The sequence below is a fragment of the Sinocyclocheilus anshuiensis genome, unplaced genomic scaffold (assembly GCF_001515605.1).
Source record: "Sinocyclocheilus anshuiensis isolate Anshui unplaced genomic scaffold, SAMN03320099.WGS_v1.1 scaffold2512, whole genome shotgun sequence".
Classification (NCBI taxonomy): Eukaryota; Metazoa; Chordata; class Actinopteri; order Cypriniformes; family Cyprinidae; genus Sinocyclocheilus; species Sinocyclocheilus anshuiensis.
This window is the reverse complement of record NW_015541014.1, coordinates 67392-81793: the sequence shown is the minus strand read 5'-3', so window position 1 is coordinate 81793 and position 14402 is coordinate 67392. Positions and strand designations below refer to the sequence as shown.

Genomic DNA, 14402 nt, shown 5'->3' with positions numbered 1-14402 from the left:
AAAGAAGTTACATCTGTCTAGAAAATCCCTCACGCACATCTCATATTCAGTAAGGCCATCCAGCAGTTCCCCTTTGTCTGAACAAATAGTGCATTCAACAGCAGATCAACAACAGGCAATGCCTGTTACTGCAGCCACAATCAAATTCTTCTTCTTCTAGAAGAACAAGATACTATTTTACACAGCAATCAAAATTGGACATCCCAGTCTTAATGACCCGTTTTGGGATATCATAATATCAGTTATGATATCAGTTATTAACACATTAATGATTGTGTTCTCTAGCTAGCAAGTCTTTCCTGTGGCGGTTCTGATGGTCATTTAGTAACATCCACATAACCAGTCTGTGTTTTATAGTTGCGTTGTTTTGTAGTGGAAGTCTTTTCACATTAACTGTTAAATTCCCAAAATGAAGACAAAGCAGTGTCTTTACAGCTTATGCTCTACACAAAAGGCATTTTGGTGTTTTGTTTTTGTCCAATTAAAGCAGCTATAAATACAAAGAAATTAAAGCAAATTGCATACAGAGTTACAGTTACAATTTACATGAATGGACCTAAACACTTGTATTTGGGAATGTACATCAAGGTACCAGGTTTAATCAGACGGCACAACACCTTAGTGATATGGTTTTTTTTTTTTGCAAAAGTTTTTATTTTAAATAAAGACTTTGACATCATGATAAATTTCTCACCTTTTCTAACTTAAAATGTATAATTTTCACAATTTCCATTTAACATTAAAACTTTGGAAACAATATTCCAGTTACACAGTTGACACATTTACAAGTGAGGTCAAGTTTTAGAAATTTGGTATTCCTAAGAGTGTGCTTACAATTACAAATGCATATACAAAAGACAAATTCCTTACACATTTAAGTACTAGTATATAAGTGGTCTGTTGAGAAAAAAAAATTACTTGAGGCAAAAAACTGACCTCCTTCCGGTTTGGAGGAGTGTACACATTAAGGCAAAATTCACCAAGGAAAAAAAATAGTATATTCTCATTAGCTTAGCTCAACCAACTATAAAAAAGCTACCGTTTCAACAACACATTTGATCATCAACATACCACAAAGAAGAGTTGAACATTTTCAAGGAGGTGTGACAGAGCCAAGGCAAAGAACAAATAACTTCTATCAGTATGATTCAAAATGCTTAGAGTCCCTAAAGGGAAGTTATAAAAAGAAAGATAAACCACACTGTAAATATTACAGACCCTAAATGGCTTGTATTAACAAATAATTCATATAAATATGCTGTCTTTCACACAGGCCTTACGGTACTGCAAGATCAGCATATTACAAGGAGAAGTACACAAACATGAAAACACCCAGTGAACAGACGAATACCAGGCCTACGTTAAGTAAGATCTTGATCTTAGGAGGTTCATAAAGCATTTCAAGTACAGCTCCTTCATCTACTTCAATGACTTTGGGTTCGATAACAGACGTTTTCTCTTTGTGACAACAAATCCAGTCAGACACTTGAAGGCAGCTCTCTTCATCACACTTGCCTTGATTCTTCTGTTTTACAAGATCTGCATGACCATTGGCATACAGCTCCATCGGCGTGGATGCCTCTGTGCTGGGGGTCATGGGATCTTGGTCACAAGAGGAGGGCATAAGGAGTTTCATGTCAGCCCCATCAAGACATCTCTCCTTCTGGATGTCTTCAGGAACATCTTTCTTGAGAACACCGTTGCCACTGCCATTAGTGAGTTTGTACATCTCCTCTCGTTCTGTCACAGGAAGGCGCTTAAGTTCTTTCAAGCCCCAGATTGTGGTACGCTTGATCTTCTCCTCTTCTAGGGGTGATGTGCACAGACTGACACACACAGCCACCAGCCCAGAGATCCAAAACAGCCCGGCGGCAATGTACATGTAGTGGACATGTGTGATGAAAGCCGGGCGTTCATCCTGCTGGTCACATTTTGGCTCACGATATATAAACCCAAGGAAGAGGCGGGCGGTGCCTAGTACGAACCCAGTCATGCTGCCCCAAAATGCGCCGGTCTCATTGCAACGTTTCCAGAAGACTCCAAGCAGAAAGAGGGCAGCAATGGGAGGCGTGAGGTATCCTGCCATTTCCTGAATGTACAAGTACATCTGGCCACCTTGCATCTCAATAATGGCAGGCACCCAAGCGATGCTGATAGTCACCATGAATATCACAAACAACCTGCCGACGACCACCAGCTCACAGGAGGAGGCACATACACGCAGCATTTTATAAATGTCTAATGTGAAGATGGTGCTAGCGCTGTTAAAAATCGAATCCAGGTCACTCATGAGGGCAGCGATCATCACAGCCATCATCAACCCTCTGAGACCCACCGGCATCACGTTCATGACCAGCCGAGGGTAGGCGATGTTGGAACAGCCAGCCTGACTGCCACACACAGTCATGCAGTGCTCTGGTCCGATGCATGCCAGCTCATCGGGGAACAATATTCGGGAGATCATTCCTGGAATAACGATGATGAACATAGGAAGGACCTTAAGCATTCCCGCCATAAGTGTGGAGCCTTTAGCATGGGCGATATTCTTGGCAGCTAACACTCTCTGGACAATGACCTGGTCAGCACACCAGTACCAAATGGATGAGGGTGTTTGACCCAAAAGGAAGCCTGGCCAAGGGATGTCCTCATCAAGCGGCCCTCGTAGGAGCTTGAGGGAATCTGGCTTGGGATGAATTCGGCAGGAGTTTGTGTACTGAAAGCTGAAGTTGCTGTTAGCCAGGATGGCTGTGACGTTGGGGATCGCCTCCATGTATTTTTCCCGCACCCCTTCCAAACCGCCTACCTTGACCAGGCTGATGATGGTAAGGGTTAACGCACCGCCAATCATGAGCACGGCCTGCAGAGTGTCTGTGTAGATCACAGCTGCCAGTCCACCGGTTACTGTCAGCAAGGCGGTCATGGAGATAAGCAAGATGATCGACAGGTAGAGATTCCAGCCAAGAGACTCCTGGATGAAAAGAGCTCCTGCGTACAAGTCCACTGAGAGTTTAGTAAAAATGTACAGTAGAAGTGAGAGGGCTGCGAAGTAAACCTTTAGCCGCTTGCCTCCATAGCGCTTGGAGAGGTACTCTGGCATGGTGTAAACTCCAGAGTAGATGTAGACTGGGACGAACACCCAACCGAGCAGCTGCAGAAGCAGGAGGGCATTGAACTCCCAGGCACCCACTGCAAAACCACTGGCTGCACCAGAACCAGCAAGTCCAATGAAATGCTCGCTGCCGATGTTGCTGACAAACAGTGAGGCACCGATCACCACCCAATTCATATTCCGACCTGCCAGGAAGTAGCCACTGACAGTGCTACGATTGGCCTTCCACATGGAGAGGAGACCAATGGCAAGCACAAGGACAAAATAAAGTGCAACAACTGCAATATCCACTGCCTCCATCGCTGGTCCCGTTTTTAACATGTTTAAGCTACTATCACAGTTCAAAATGCAATTGTCTGAAATAATTTTGGCTTATTTGGGCAAAGATGCAAGCAAAATAAAAACCTCTTATTCCTTTGGTTTGCTGTCTTTCTAGAAGGAAACTGAAGCATCCGCCATCTTTCAGATGAATTTCTATTTGGTCTGTGTTTGGTTTTGATTTGATTGGTTATCCAACGGTGCTCTCATGAAGCACAAGAGTTATTTTGGGGAGGATGTCTCTGGCTTCTGGTCTAGAAATGGTAAGAGTTTACATTCCTGCAAGACAGCAAACACAAAGAAAGAGAGAGAGACAGGGCATGCATTAGATCAAGTGTGGATCAAAAGACTTTTCCCCGTCCCATTCATTATTACTAGCCACTGACTATAATCACCACAAAACAGGAAAATAGCATTTTGATAAAGATTTCATTTATATCATTGCTACGGTTGTTATTCTGTTGAGGAATATACAAAGATTTACAAAGGCAGAAAACAGAAATGATGCACAATATTTATGCTGGTACCAAATTAGTAATTGGATGATTTTAAACATTTTACTGATTTATTGGTATTCGACAAGATTGGTTATTTAATTGTGCATTCACATTTCCCTTATTTTACATTTCGCTTAACTTTCCCTCACTTAATATTTTAAAACACTAATAAAACTGTTAAATACAACCTTCAGCGAATCTCAAAATTATTATAATTAATCATTATAATGTCATGCTTGCTAAATTCATATAGAATTTTAATATCAGTGGCAGTGCATCCTTAATTAATTAATTAATTAATTTAATTAATAACAGAAATATAAACACTGTTTAATTCACTGTTTGTCCATTCATTCAAATATATGATAACAAAATGATAATAACAACAAATATTTATCATAATAATCAATTTCTCCTTTCAATCTTTATTAAAACAATTGTTTATCCCACATTTGTTAAACCTCACTTTCAACATGTGTAAGAATTTAGCTACATTTTTTTGACTGGATGTGTATTTATTTATTTTGTACATAAACTTATTACATAATGTGTTATTACACGTGTTATTATACATGTGTTATACATTATATGCATGTGTTATTACATCTTGGTCTCCAATAATCACTGCCTGGCTGTTTTGTGTGCATAACCTACGCAACACATACGCATATGTGCCGCATCACTTTCCAATCCATGGCTCTGCCATTTGAAACTATACCAGCTCGGACTTCAGGCACTAATTCCTTGTGAATCATAGGGCAGATTATTACATAACACTACACTGGTTGGTTCTGACAGCTAACTTAACATCCTATGATATCTAACAGCAAGCTAAAGGTCAGACTGCAACAGCCCTGCCAACTATCCAATCAGTTTAGTCATATTACTGCTGAGGTTTAAAATGGAAATGAGAAACAAAGATTTAAAAGTAATCAATGGTAAAACACACGACCAGATGCTTATGCCCATAAACAAAACAAAAAAATCCTCAAGAAATGTAAATAAGCAGTGACTGCTGCCACCTATTGGTATTACTGTGAAATTGCTCCTGTAACACACTTAATATGCATATCACATATGTATCTGATGCATGATGTCAGAAAAATGCCAACTCAGTTCCTCTTACATTATAGCCCAACATGGGGAGCCAAGTGCCCAACCCTTACCAAACAAAATCCCTTATCACCAATCTAGGTTAAATTCACATGATGGAAAAAAGTCCACCATTCCTCCTTACATTCCTTTTCATAGCCCAAGCTTTTTATAAAACAGGTAAGTTATGCTCTATCTGTACTTCATGAGGTTTTCACTTGTACAGTTTTCTCAGATATGTGCATATTCTTTGAGACATAGAATTACTGTATATACACATTAAGAGATAATGATTACAACCCACCATGGCCTTCTCTGTGTATCAAAGCACTACCATGATACCAATTGTATGACAGGGCTTGTGCTGATGTTATCAGGTTGCATTTGCTCATCAGCATTGATATAAACTTAGCATAACTGACAACACATCACAAATGACAAAACACAAAGTCAGCTAGATCTTAAAGGGACAGCTAACCAAATTCATTTACTGACCCTTATCCTTCCAAACCTCATATGACCTTTTTTAAGTGGAACACGAAAAGATTTGTTAGGTAGAATGCAAGTCTTGGTAATCATTAAGTTTGATGTATAGAAAACGATGCAATTGAAAGTGAATGGTGACCTTGACTGTCACAAATATTCTGCCTAACAAATCCAAGAAAGAGTCAAAAAGGGTGAGTGAATGATGACATCATTTTCATTTTTGAATGCACCATCAGATCCCTAACAACCAGCCAGACCGTGATAATCTCCTTATGGATCCTCTGGTTGGCCAAGGGGGGGAAAGGAAAGAGACTTGGGGTGGGCAAGATGGAAAATTTCCATTTGCAGCACCTCACTTCAACCTCAAACGTGCTCTAGTAACAAGTGGCAACGACTTTCAACATATAAACAAACATACATGACAGTAAATATTGAAGAGAACTAGTTCTTCAAGGATGGATGACAAAATCGACCCTATTAAAAACAATGCCCTATTACGCTGCGTATTGACACTCATATCGTGTTGGGAATTGTGTCGATTCTTTCGGCGTGGAATTTTACAGAGTGACAGGCTACAACACCAACCCACTGCGAAATTTCTAGAAGCAGCGCTCGCCGGACAGAACGACGCTTTATGCCATAATATTTTTGTAGCGACCAAGAAAATCTGTACGACTTTAACAGTCTCCATCATCATTCATTTTCAAAGATGTTAAATAATAAAGGTGAATGATGCCACGCCTCCTTGCTCCATTTTAAATGAACTATACCCATTTAATTCAAGACGTATTGATTATTTATAGCCTATTGCACTACTGAATGACGAAATTCTTCAAATGCGGCGCATTTGTACGCCGCAACAAACACAGTCTGTTTACAATTCCAAGTTTGCAAAGATCATTGGTTTAATTACATTCAAAATTGCTGTTTGATTAATACAATGGTTACACTTGAGATACAACTTACCATTTTCATGATATACCGTTAGTGTTGAAATCAAGAACTGATCAGCGCGTGTTTATAGATGATCGAACGGCTCCAAGTGAAGTGATCATCTACATCAGTTTCTGACTGAGGATGCAGGATATGTTAGTTGTCAGAAGAGGTCTTTTAAAAGTTCAGAAATTGAAGATTTAATTCCTTCGGAATTAATGGTTCCCCACACGCGCCTTTTATAAACGTCCATCCACTCTTATCTTCCGCTGTAAACGCCCTGGTATATTTGGTGTGTAAACGTGTCATAGCCATTTGAGGGTAATTTGCATAGTAAGCCACGCCCGTCACATCTCACAACAGAGTCTGTTCTAAACGAGCCTTTGTTTCATGATTTATTACTTCTTGTAGTCCCTTACTTAATAATGGAAACTACTAGAAATCGCCCTCTTTAGCCACGATCAAAACTTCAAGACTCATGGAGACACAGTCTGTGGAAAGGCTAATTCTAAGCCTCTTAGATTTTGCAGTCAAAAGAACAAATCTGGAAATGCACCATAAGGTTCCTTGTTATAATGCTCATTAAGAATGTTCTTTACTAAGTTCGTTTACTTTAGTTTTAGTGTATGCATGCTATCATTCCATCCAACATAGCAATAGATTTTACAGCCTTTCTGTCATCACGAATTAGTAAAGTAAATAAATAGAATTCTAGTCAATTAACAGATCCCACAGGTGCAACCGAAGTATCCAGCTTCACATTAAAGCTGAAGTAAAACATAAAAATAAACACAATTACTCATTGCTTATGTTATATCTTTATCAATAGTCTGTATCTGGGTGAAAGGATCAAGATCATTTTTTGACATGATGTCATATGACCTTCTTGCTCATGGGCTGAGCTGCATCTGTCTTCACACACAATGAACAGATGAAAAAGTGCAGTGCAATTAAATTGCAATCATGTAAGATAAAGGTGTTATTCCAAATCAGCCGAGGTGAGGTAATGCCAATATGAATGAATTTTTTTTTTATTTATTTTTTTTTTTTAGACAAAGACATTCTGCCTGCAGTCAGCAATGACCTTTGTCGCTTTACAATAATAAACACAAGATTGGAAGTTAAGAACTGTGATCTTTAAGTATGCGTCCAAGCCTCTGTAATACCAGTATATCAGGTTCGGTAAAAATAAATTGATTTGATTTTGGACTGACCACCAGATTTAAGATGAATGCTACATAAGAATTTAACTCAAGACGCTTCACACACGTTGATTCAGACGAGACAACAATATATAATCTTTCCGAGTAATTTTCCACTGATATGACTAACCACATTTCCCACAATGCATGAGCGGAGCTCTTGCGTATTTCTTCCGAGAGTTTCGCGCATGCGCACTGCGCAGTGCTTTGACCTACACAGTCGCAGGAGAAAATGGCAGCGTTTGGAGTGGGGCTGCAGGTATGACATTCTGATGAACCTTGGTGTTTGTATGAAAAACCACGAGATGTTTGACTTGGTGTAGTTAAATCTATGTAATCTTTTAAAACTGAAATTATTTGACCTTTGGAACCAACATGATTTGTCTGATAACTGAACGAGGCCTTGACACTCAGTGTCTTATCTGCGACATGAAACGCTACAGTCATCCAAACCGTGTGCTCTTGTGAGAGATTAACAATCCACTATATAGTTAATATGTTCGCTAGCATCTCTCATTTTGAGTTGCATTAGCTACATTTATTTATTTGCTTGTATTGCAAAGGACCTGATGAATCTGTGCTCCAAATATGCTCATTATTTGCTTAAACACTGAAAATGAGATTGGACATACGTTTTAAAACCTATAAGAAGTGAGAACGCTATAGAAGTGATATGATGCAGTTTTGAAACGCAATAAGTGACACTGCTGAAATCAAAAGCTTAGAATTTATATTTATAACCAGGTCGTGTCTGTCATGTTTGATAAATCTTAATGCATGTTATTTTCTTCATCTCTGTGCAGGTGCGTCAGTTTAGCACCTCTGTGATCCGACCAGCAGCAAAACTTGTCAAGGTAAAAAAAAAGTAATTCATTTTAAGTAACATTATATACCAGGGAAAAAGTTACTATGACATATTCTGAAAACATTTTACTCTGTATAAGTGTAATTCTGCAGTACTGACATTTATAGTAACTATATAGTATTTTGTGAAATGCACAGAGATTTCTTTGTGTAATAGTATTTAATTTATTTCGGTGTTGATTCAACTGCACGTTTTAATTCTGATGCATTTGCTGTATAAACTGTGACATGATGCCAAAGTAGTTATAAGCTTTCAGATGTCTTTGATTTTTTTTTAATGTATTTATTTAATCACTCTGTAATAGTGTAAGCGTTTTTTGCACACCAGGCTGCATTCTTACCATAGTATGTTTCTTCAGCCCCCTATCCAGGTCTATGGGGTGGAGGGACGTTATGCTACTGCCCTGTTCTCTGCTGCCAGCAAGCAGAAGAGCCTTGATAAGGTTGAACAGGAGCTTGGACATGTATTTGTGAGTTTCACTTTGGATTTCCCTCTCTTTGTTTGTGCTTGTTTTACACGATGCTTCAATAGTTCTGGCTTATCTTTCATTTTCCCACTTCCTAGAGCCTGATTAAGGATCCTAAGCTGTCAAGTATCGTGATGAACCCCCATGTGAAACGCAGCGTCAAACAGAAGACTTTCATTGATGCTTTGACCAAGGCAAAACTCTCCCCCATCACCATCAACCTCATCAGTGAGTTTTCTGACCAGCCATTATTCTCTCTGTATCACAGGTTGATTCAGTGAGAACTAGGCATGTGCCGATTACCGGTTTCAAGGTATACCGCGATTTGAAAATGTCATGGTTTCAAAACCGCTAATATTTTCCGTTATACCGTTCCTGCGGTATGCGCTGTTTTTCATGTCTCCTCAAAGACTGAAAGTGTAGGAATCCCTCAGGTTGAGTGCAGTGTAGAGAGTAACACAACCCTCCTCCTCCTGTTGGTGCGAGCGAGCTGTCAGTCACGTGTGTGTAGGACGGCCGAACTTAAGTAGCTTCCCCTGGAACTTACGCAATCGGCAACCGGCTGTTTTTTGTCTTATTGCAACTCGTCTCTGTTCTGGACTTGCACTAACTGCGTTGCAATGCAATCATTTTCCAAAATGTCATGTATGTGAAAATATGAATCTGCGTCTCATTCAGAGCTTCTGCTGTTTGCTTCGTTCAGGCATGTAGTATAATTTCACAAAGCTAGTCAGAACAGAACATTCTGTTTTTGCTTCAAATTGGGTTATTATTAAATCAAATTATGTATGTGAAATTCTATAACTAAATGATATGAAATGATATAAATTATATGTATATGAATTATATAACTAAAATTAAATAACTGTAATTACAGATTTAGGTTAAATAAAGATGTCAGTCTTTATTTTTCTTCTTTTTAGCAAACAAATCAAAGAAAAAAGAAACAAATCATACTGTTCCTAATATTCTGTATGTTCCTCAAAAACAAAATATATTGTGTTCAGCGGAAATTTTTTATTTTTTTTTAACCAGTCACTTAAAAAATAACACATTTTAAAGCTGTAACGACAATACCGTGAAACCGTGATATTTTTGCTTAAGGTTATCATCCCATCAAAATCTCATACCGGCCCATGCCTAGTGAGAACTATGATGTGATTAAATAAATGTGCAAGTAGAGTTTGCACATGTTAAGTGAAAAGTCTGTAGAAGCGTGACCTATATAAAAAATGAATATCGAAATTGATAATAGTTGCACTTAGAAAATTCAGAGCATTTTATGGGTTTGAAAGTGTATTGTATATGAATATTTAATTATTTTTGTTTACAGATGTCCTAGCAGAAAATGGCCGCTTGACCTTGACCCCTGATGTCATCACAGCCTTTGGCAAAATGATGAGTGCCCACAGAGGAGAGGTCACATGCTCAGTCACCACCGCACAGGTAAGCAGTGTATACATGTATGTTTGTACACATATTTTTTTTGTTTGTTTTGTTTTAAAAGATTTCTGATCTGCATGAAAAGTTTCGAATGGGTTTTTTCATTGAAGTTTTGAATTAAACCTTGTGAACAGCCTCTGGATGAAGCTAATCTTGCAGAGCTGAAGATGGCACTGAATGGTTTCCTGGCAAAGGGAGAGACCATCAAGCTTGAGACCAAGGTAGGAGAGCTTGTTGGGCTTCATTTTAGTGATTATTTTAAAATAAACTTATAGGGCTAAAATGTGCATGACAATCACATTCGATTAATCGTGCAGCCCTAGTACTTAGGCGAGCCTAATGTTTTGATTTTATTTTTCACTAAGGTTTAAAAAGACTGTAATCTTCACTTCCTTGCTTCATTTCTAATGTATCATAACAGAGAAAGAGTGCTAAAATGTTCATATTGAGTTAGAATTAGGTGAAACCTTTTGAAAATGACCTTGTCTATTTAATGTCTTTTGTCATTTGCTCGTATCCGTTTTGTCGTCTGCTCATCCTTGTGAAATTGACCACACAAAATAAATGATTGTTTTTATCAAAGTTGTTTGTTATATTTATTGCAATGTAATACAGATGTTTAATGTGTTTCTCTTCCTCCTCCCCACAGTCTGATTCCTCTATCCTTGGGGGCATGATCGTGAGCATTGGTGATAAGTATGTGGACATGTCTACCAAGACAAAGGTCCAGAAGCTCACAAAGCTAATCAGGGAGACCTAAGTCCTGTGGACTGACCAGACCTAATCAAATCAAGATTCAGTGGGTGAAGAAAGAACGACATTTCTCTGCTGTTGTGTAGTTCTATGAGCTTGTCCAGTTGTGTTCAAAATAAATATTATGTAACCGTTAAACTTTGTTTATTATTTTTAGATTCTTTTTATTAAATGACATGATTCTATCTATCTATCTATATCTATCTATCTATCTATCTATCTATCTATCTATGATATAATATATATACACGCTCACACACACACAGAGCCTATAGAAAATCAGCATACCCCTTTGAAAGAGTTACATTGCCGTTGCGTTGTTGTTTTAGCGGCTGCCCATCTTCAGCTGTCTAACAGAGGGGTGCTGGTTTTCCTCAAGAATTTGTACAAATATTGTACAAATTCATATTATGGTAAAAAAAAACAGTAAAGTAAAGAGAAAAGACAGTCCATCATTACTTTGAGAAATTAAGGTCTTTGAATGTATCTCCAAGTGCAGTCGCCAAACCATCAAATGAAATTGGCTCTCATAAGGACCATCCCAGAAAAGGAAGACCAAGAGCTACCTCTGCTGCAGAGGATATGTTTATTAGAATTACCAGCCTCAGAAACTGCCTATTGACAGCATCCCAGATTACAGCCCACATGAATGCTTCTTGGAGTTCAAGTCATATTTCAACATTCACAGTTCAGAGTAGACAGAGTCAGGCCTTCATGGTAGAATTGCAGCAAAGAAACCATTACTTTGGAAAAACAAGCAGTAGGGACTTGTTTGGTCCAGGAAACACAAGGAAGGTACATTAGATCAAATTCCGATAAATTGGCAGCTTTTCCCATTCTGACACCGAACTGTCCTTTGGTCTGATGAGTGCAAATTTGAGATTTTTGGTTCTAACTGCTGTGTCTTTGTTAGACGTAGAGAGGGTGAACGGCCAGTTTCTGAATATGTGGTTCCCACTCTGAAGCATGGAATAGGAGGTGTGATGGTGCGTTGCTGATGACAGTCAAATTTGAGTCAAAACTGAGGGCACACTTAACCAACATGGCTACCACAGCGTTTTGAAGCGACATGCCATCCCATCTGGTTTGTACTTAGTGGGGCCATCATTTGTTTTCCAACAGGACAATGACCCCAAACACACCTCTAGGTTATGTAAGAGCTATTTGTCCAAGAAGGAGAGTGACGGAGAGCTTAATCAGATGGCCTGGCCTCCACAATCATACAATCTAAATCCAATTGAGATGTTTTGGGATGAGTTGGACCAGAGTGTGAAGGAAAAGCAGCCAACAAGTACTCAACCCTTCTTGGAACTCCTTCAAGTTTGTTGGAAAACCATTCCAGGTGACTGCCTAATGAGGCTGACTGAGAGAATGCCAAGAGTGTGCAAAGCTGTCATCAAAGAAAAAGGTGGCTACTGTGAAGAATCGAAAATATAAAACATATTCTGGGTTATTTAACACGTTTTTGTTGACTACATAATTACACATTTGTTCTGTCATAATTTCAAAGACTTCAGTATTAATATACGATGTTGAAGATAAAAATAAAGAAAAACTTGATTAAGGTGTGTTCAAACCAGGAGTGCCCAAACTCGGTCCTGGAGGGCCGGTGTCCTGCAGAGTTTAGCTCCAACTTGCCTCAACACACCTGCCTAAGTTCTAGTATGCCTAGTGAGAGCTTGATTAGCTGGTTCAGGTGTGTTTAATTGGGGTTGGAGCTAAACCCTTTTGGACACCGGCCCTCCAGGACCGAGTTTGGACACCCCTGGTCCAAACTTTTTACTGTACTCTCTCTTGAAATTTTTAATCTTTTAAACCTTACTACCTTTGCAACTGAGTTAGACCTTAATGCCAACACACCAAATGTGTGGAAGTTAATGCAAATTTATGCCCTAATTTACGTGGGGAAATGATGAGGGTAAAAACACTAAAGATTTTTTATTTTTTTTTTGCATTGGCAACACTACATTAAATACTATATTTATATTGGCTCATTTTTTTGTTTTGTAAATTTAATTCCACATGTTGGTCTCTATAAATGATTTATCGATTTTAAAATTATCCACTGACTTCAATTTAGCAGTTGTAGTTGGTCATTTCTCTGGGTTTTCAAATATTTCTTTCTTTCATTAATATTTTATTTAATTTAGTGAAGTTTTTTTAAATGGATCTTTATCTGATGCCTTGGATCATACATTTTCACTTTGAATAGGGTTGCTTTCATTGTCATTTTCTCATGGTCAATATTTTGAGTTCATCATAAACACGAGAGGGCGCCAGATGAGCTTTGTATTTCTGTCCTGTCAACAGTGCTTAATATTTCTTTAATATCTAACCAGTTTCAACCCCAGAATAAGAGTGTAGACCATTGTGTTATCTTCAAATACTTTAGAACTCAAACAGCACGCAGGATAAAAAAAAGCTGCTTTGCATAACCACATAGAAATAATTAAAGGGCAACCTATTGAGCTATTGGCCTACCATTCAGTATCTGGATTGCCATTTTTCAATAGCATAAGTGTTTTGTTACTGAGAGCTTCATTTATAACTTAATTACGCCATTTAATTATACCAGTGTTTACTATGAATCTGCAGCAAACAGTGAAAATATTTTATGGTTTCTGCAGGTTCTCACTGGGTCAACTTGTGTTATACGCATTAATGCTCTTTCACATATAGCCTACTATACGATTTAATGTTATAAAGAAGTCTTTTATGCTCACTAAAGTGGCATTTATTTGATTAAAATTACAGTACAGCAGTAATATAGTGAAATATTATTACATTTTATATAACTGCTTTCTAACTGAATATATTGTAAAATGTCGTTTTTATTCCTGTGATGGCAAAGCTGAATTTTCAGCAGACATGACTCCAGTCTTCAGTGTCACGTGATCCTTCCGAAATTATTCTAATATGCTGATATGGAGCTCAAGAAACATTTCTTAACATCAATTTTGAAAACGGCCTTGCAGCATAATAGTTTTTGAAAGCCATGATACATTTTTCAGGATTCTTTTGATGAATATAAAGTTCAAAACAACAGCATTTATTTGAAATAGAAATCTTTTGTAATGTTATTTCTTTACTCTCACTTTTGGTAAATTTAAAGCATCATTGCTAAATAAAAGTATTAATTTCTTCTTTTTCAATAAATAACAAAAGAAAGGTAGTGTATTACATAGGTCCTATGTGACATTTACATAATGTTACATATGTATTTGTATGACTGTTCATC

At 38.1% G+C, this 14402-nt stretch overlaps 2 protein-coding genes across 2 annotated transcripts; one reads left to right on the top strand and one right to left on the bottom strand.

Moving 5' to 3' along the window:
* Positions 1–1128: 1128 nt before the first annotated feature.
* On the bottom strand, positions 1129–6714 carry LOC107690482 (sodium/myo-inositol cotransporter-like). Its single transcript, XM_016488837.1, has 2 exons — positions 6469–6714; positions 1129–3706 (listed from the first exon to the last, which is right to left on the bottom strand). The coding sequence occupies exon 2, from the start codon at positions 3428–3430 to the stop codon at positions 1301–1303; it is 2130 nt and encodes a 709-aa protein (XP_016344323.1). The 5' UTR covers positions 3431–3706; positions 6469–6714; the 3' UTR covers positions 1129–1300.
* Positions 6715–7803: 1089 nt separating this feature from the next.
* On the top strand, positions 7804–11302 carry atp5po (ATP synthase peripheral stalk subunit OSCP). Its single transcript, XM_016488851.1, has 7 exons — positions 7804–7896; positions 8441–8491; positions 8861–8971; positions 9067–9196; positions 10302–10414; positions 10546–10632; positions 11061–11302. The coding sequence occupies exons 1-7, from the start codon at positions 7870–7872 to the stop codon at positions 11169–11171; spliced, it is 630 nt and encodes a 209-aa protein (XP_016344337.1). The 5' UTR covers positions 7804–7869; the 3' UTR covers positions 11172–11302.
* The last annotated feature ends 3100 nt before the right edge of the window (positions 11303–14402 follow it).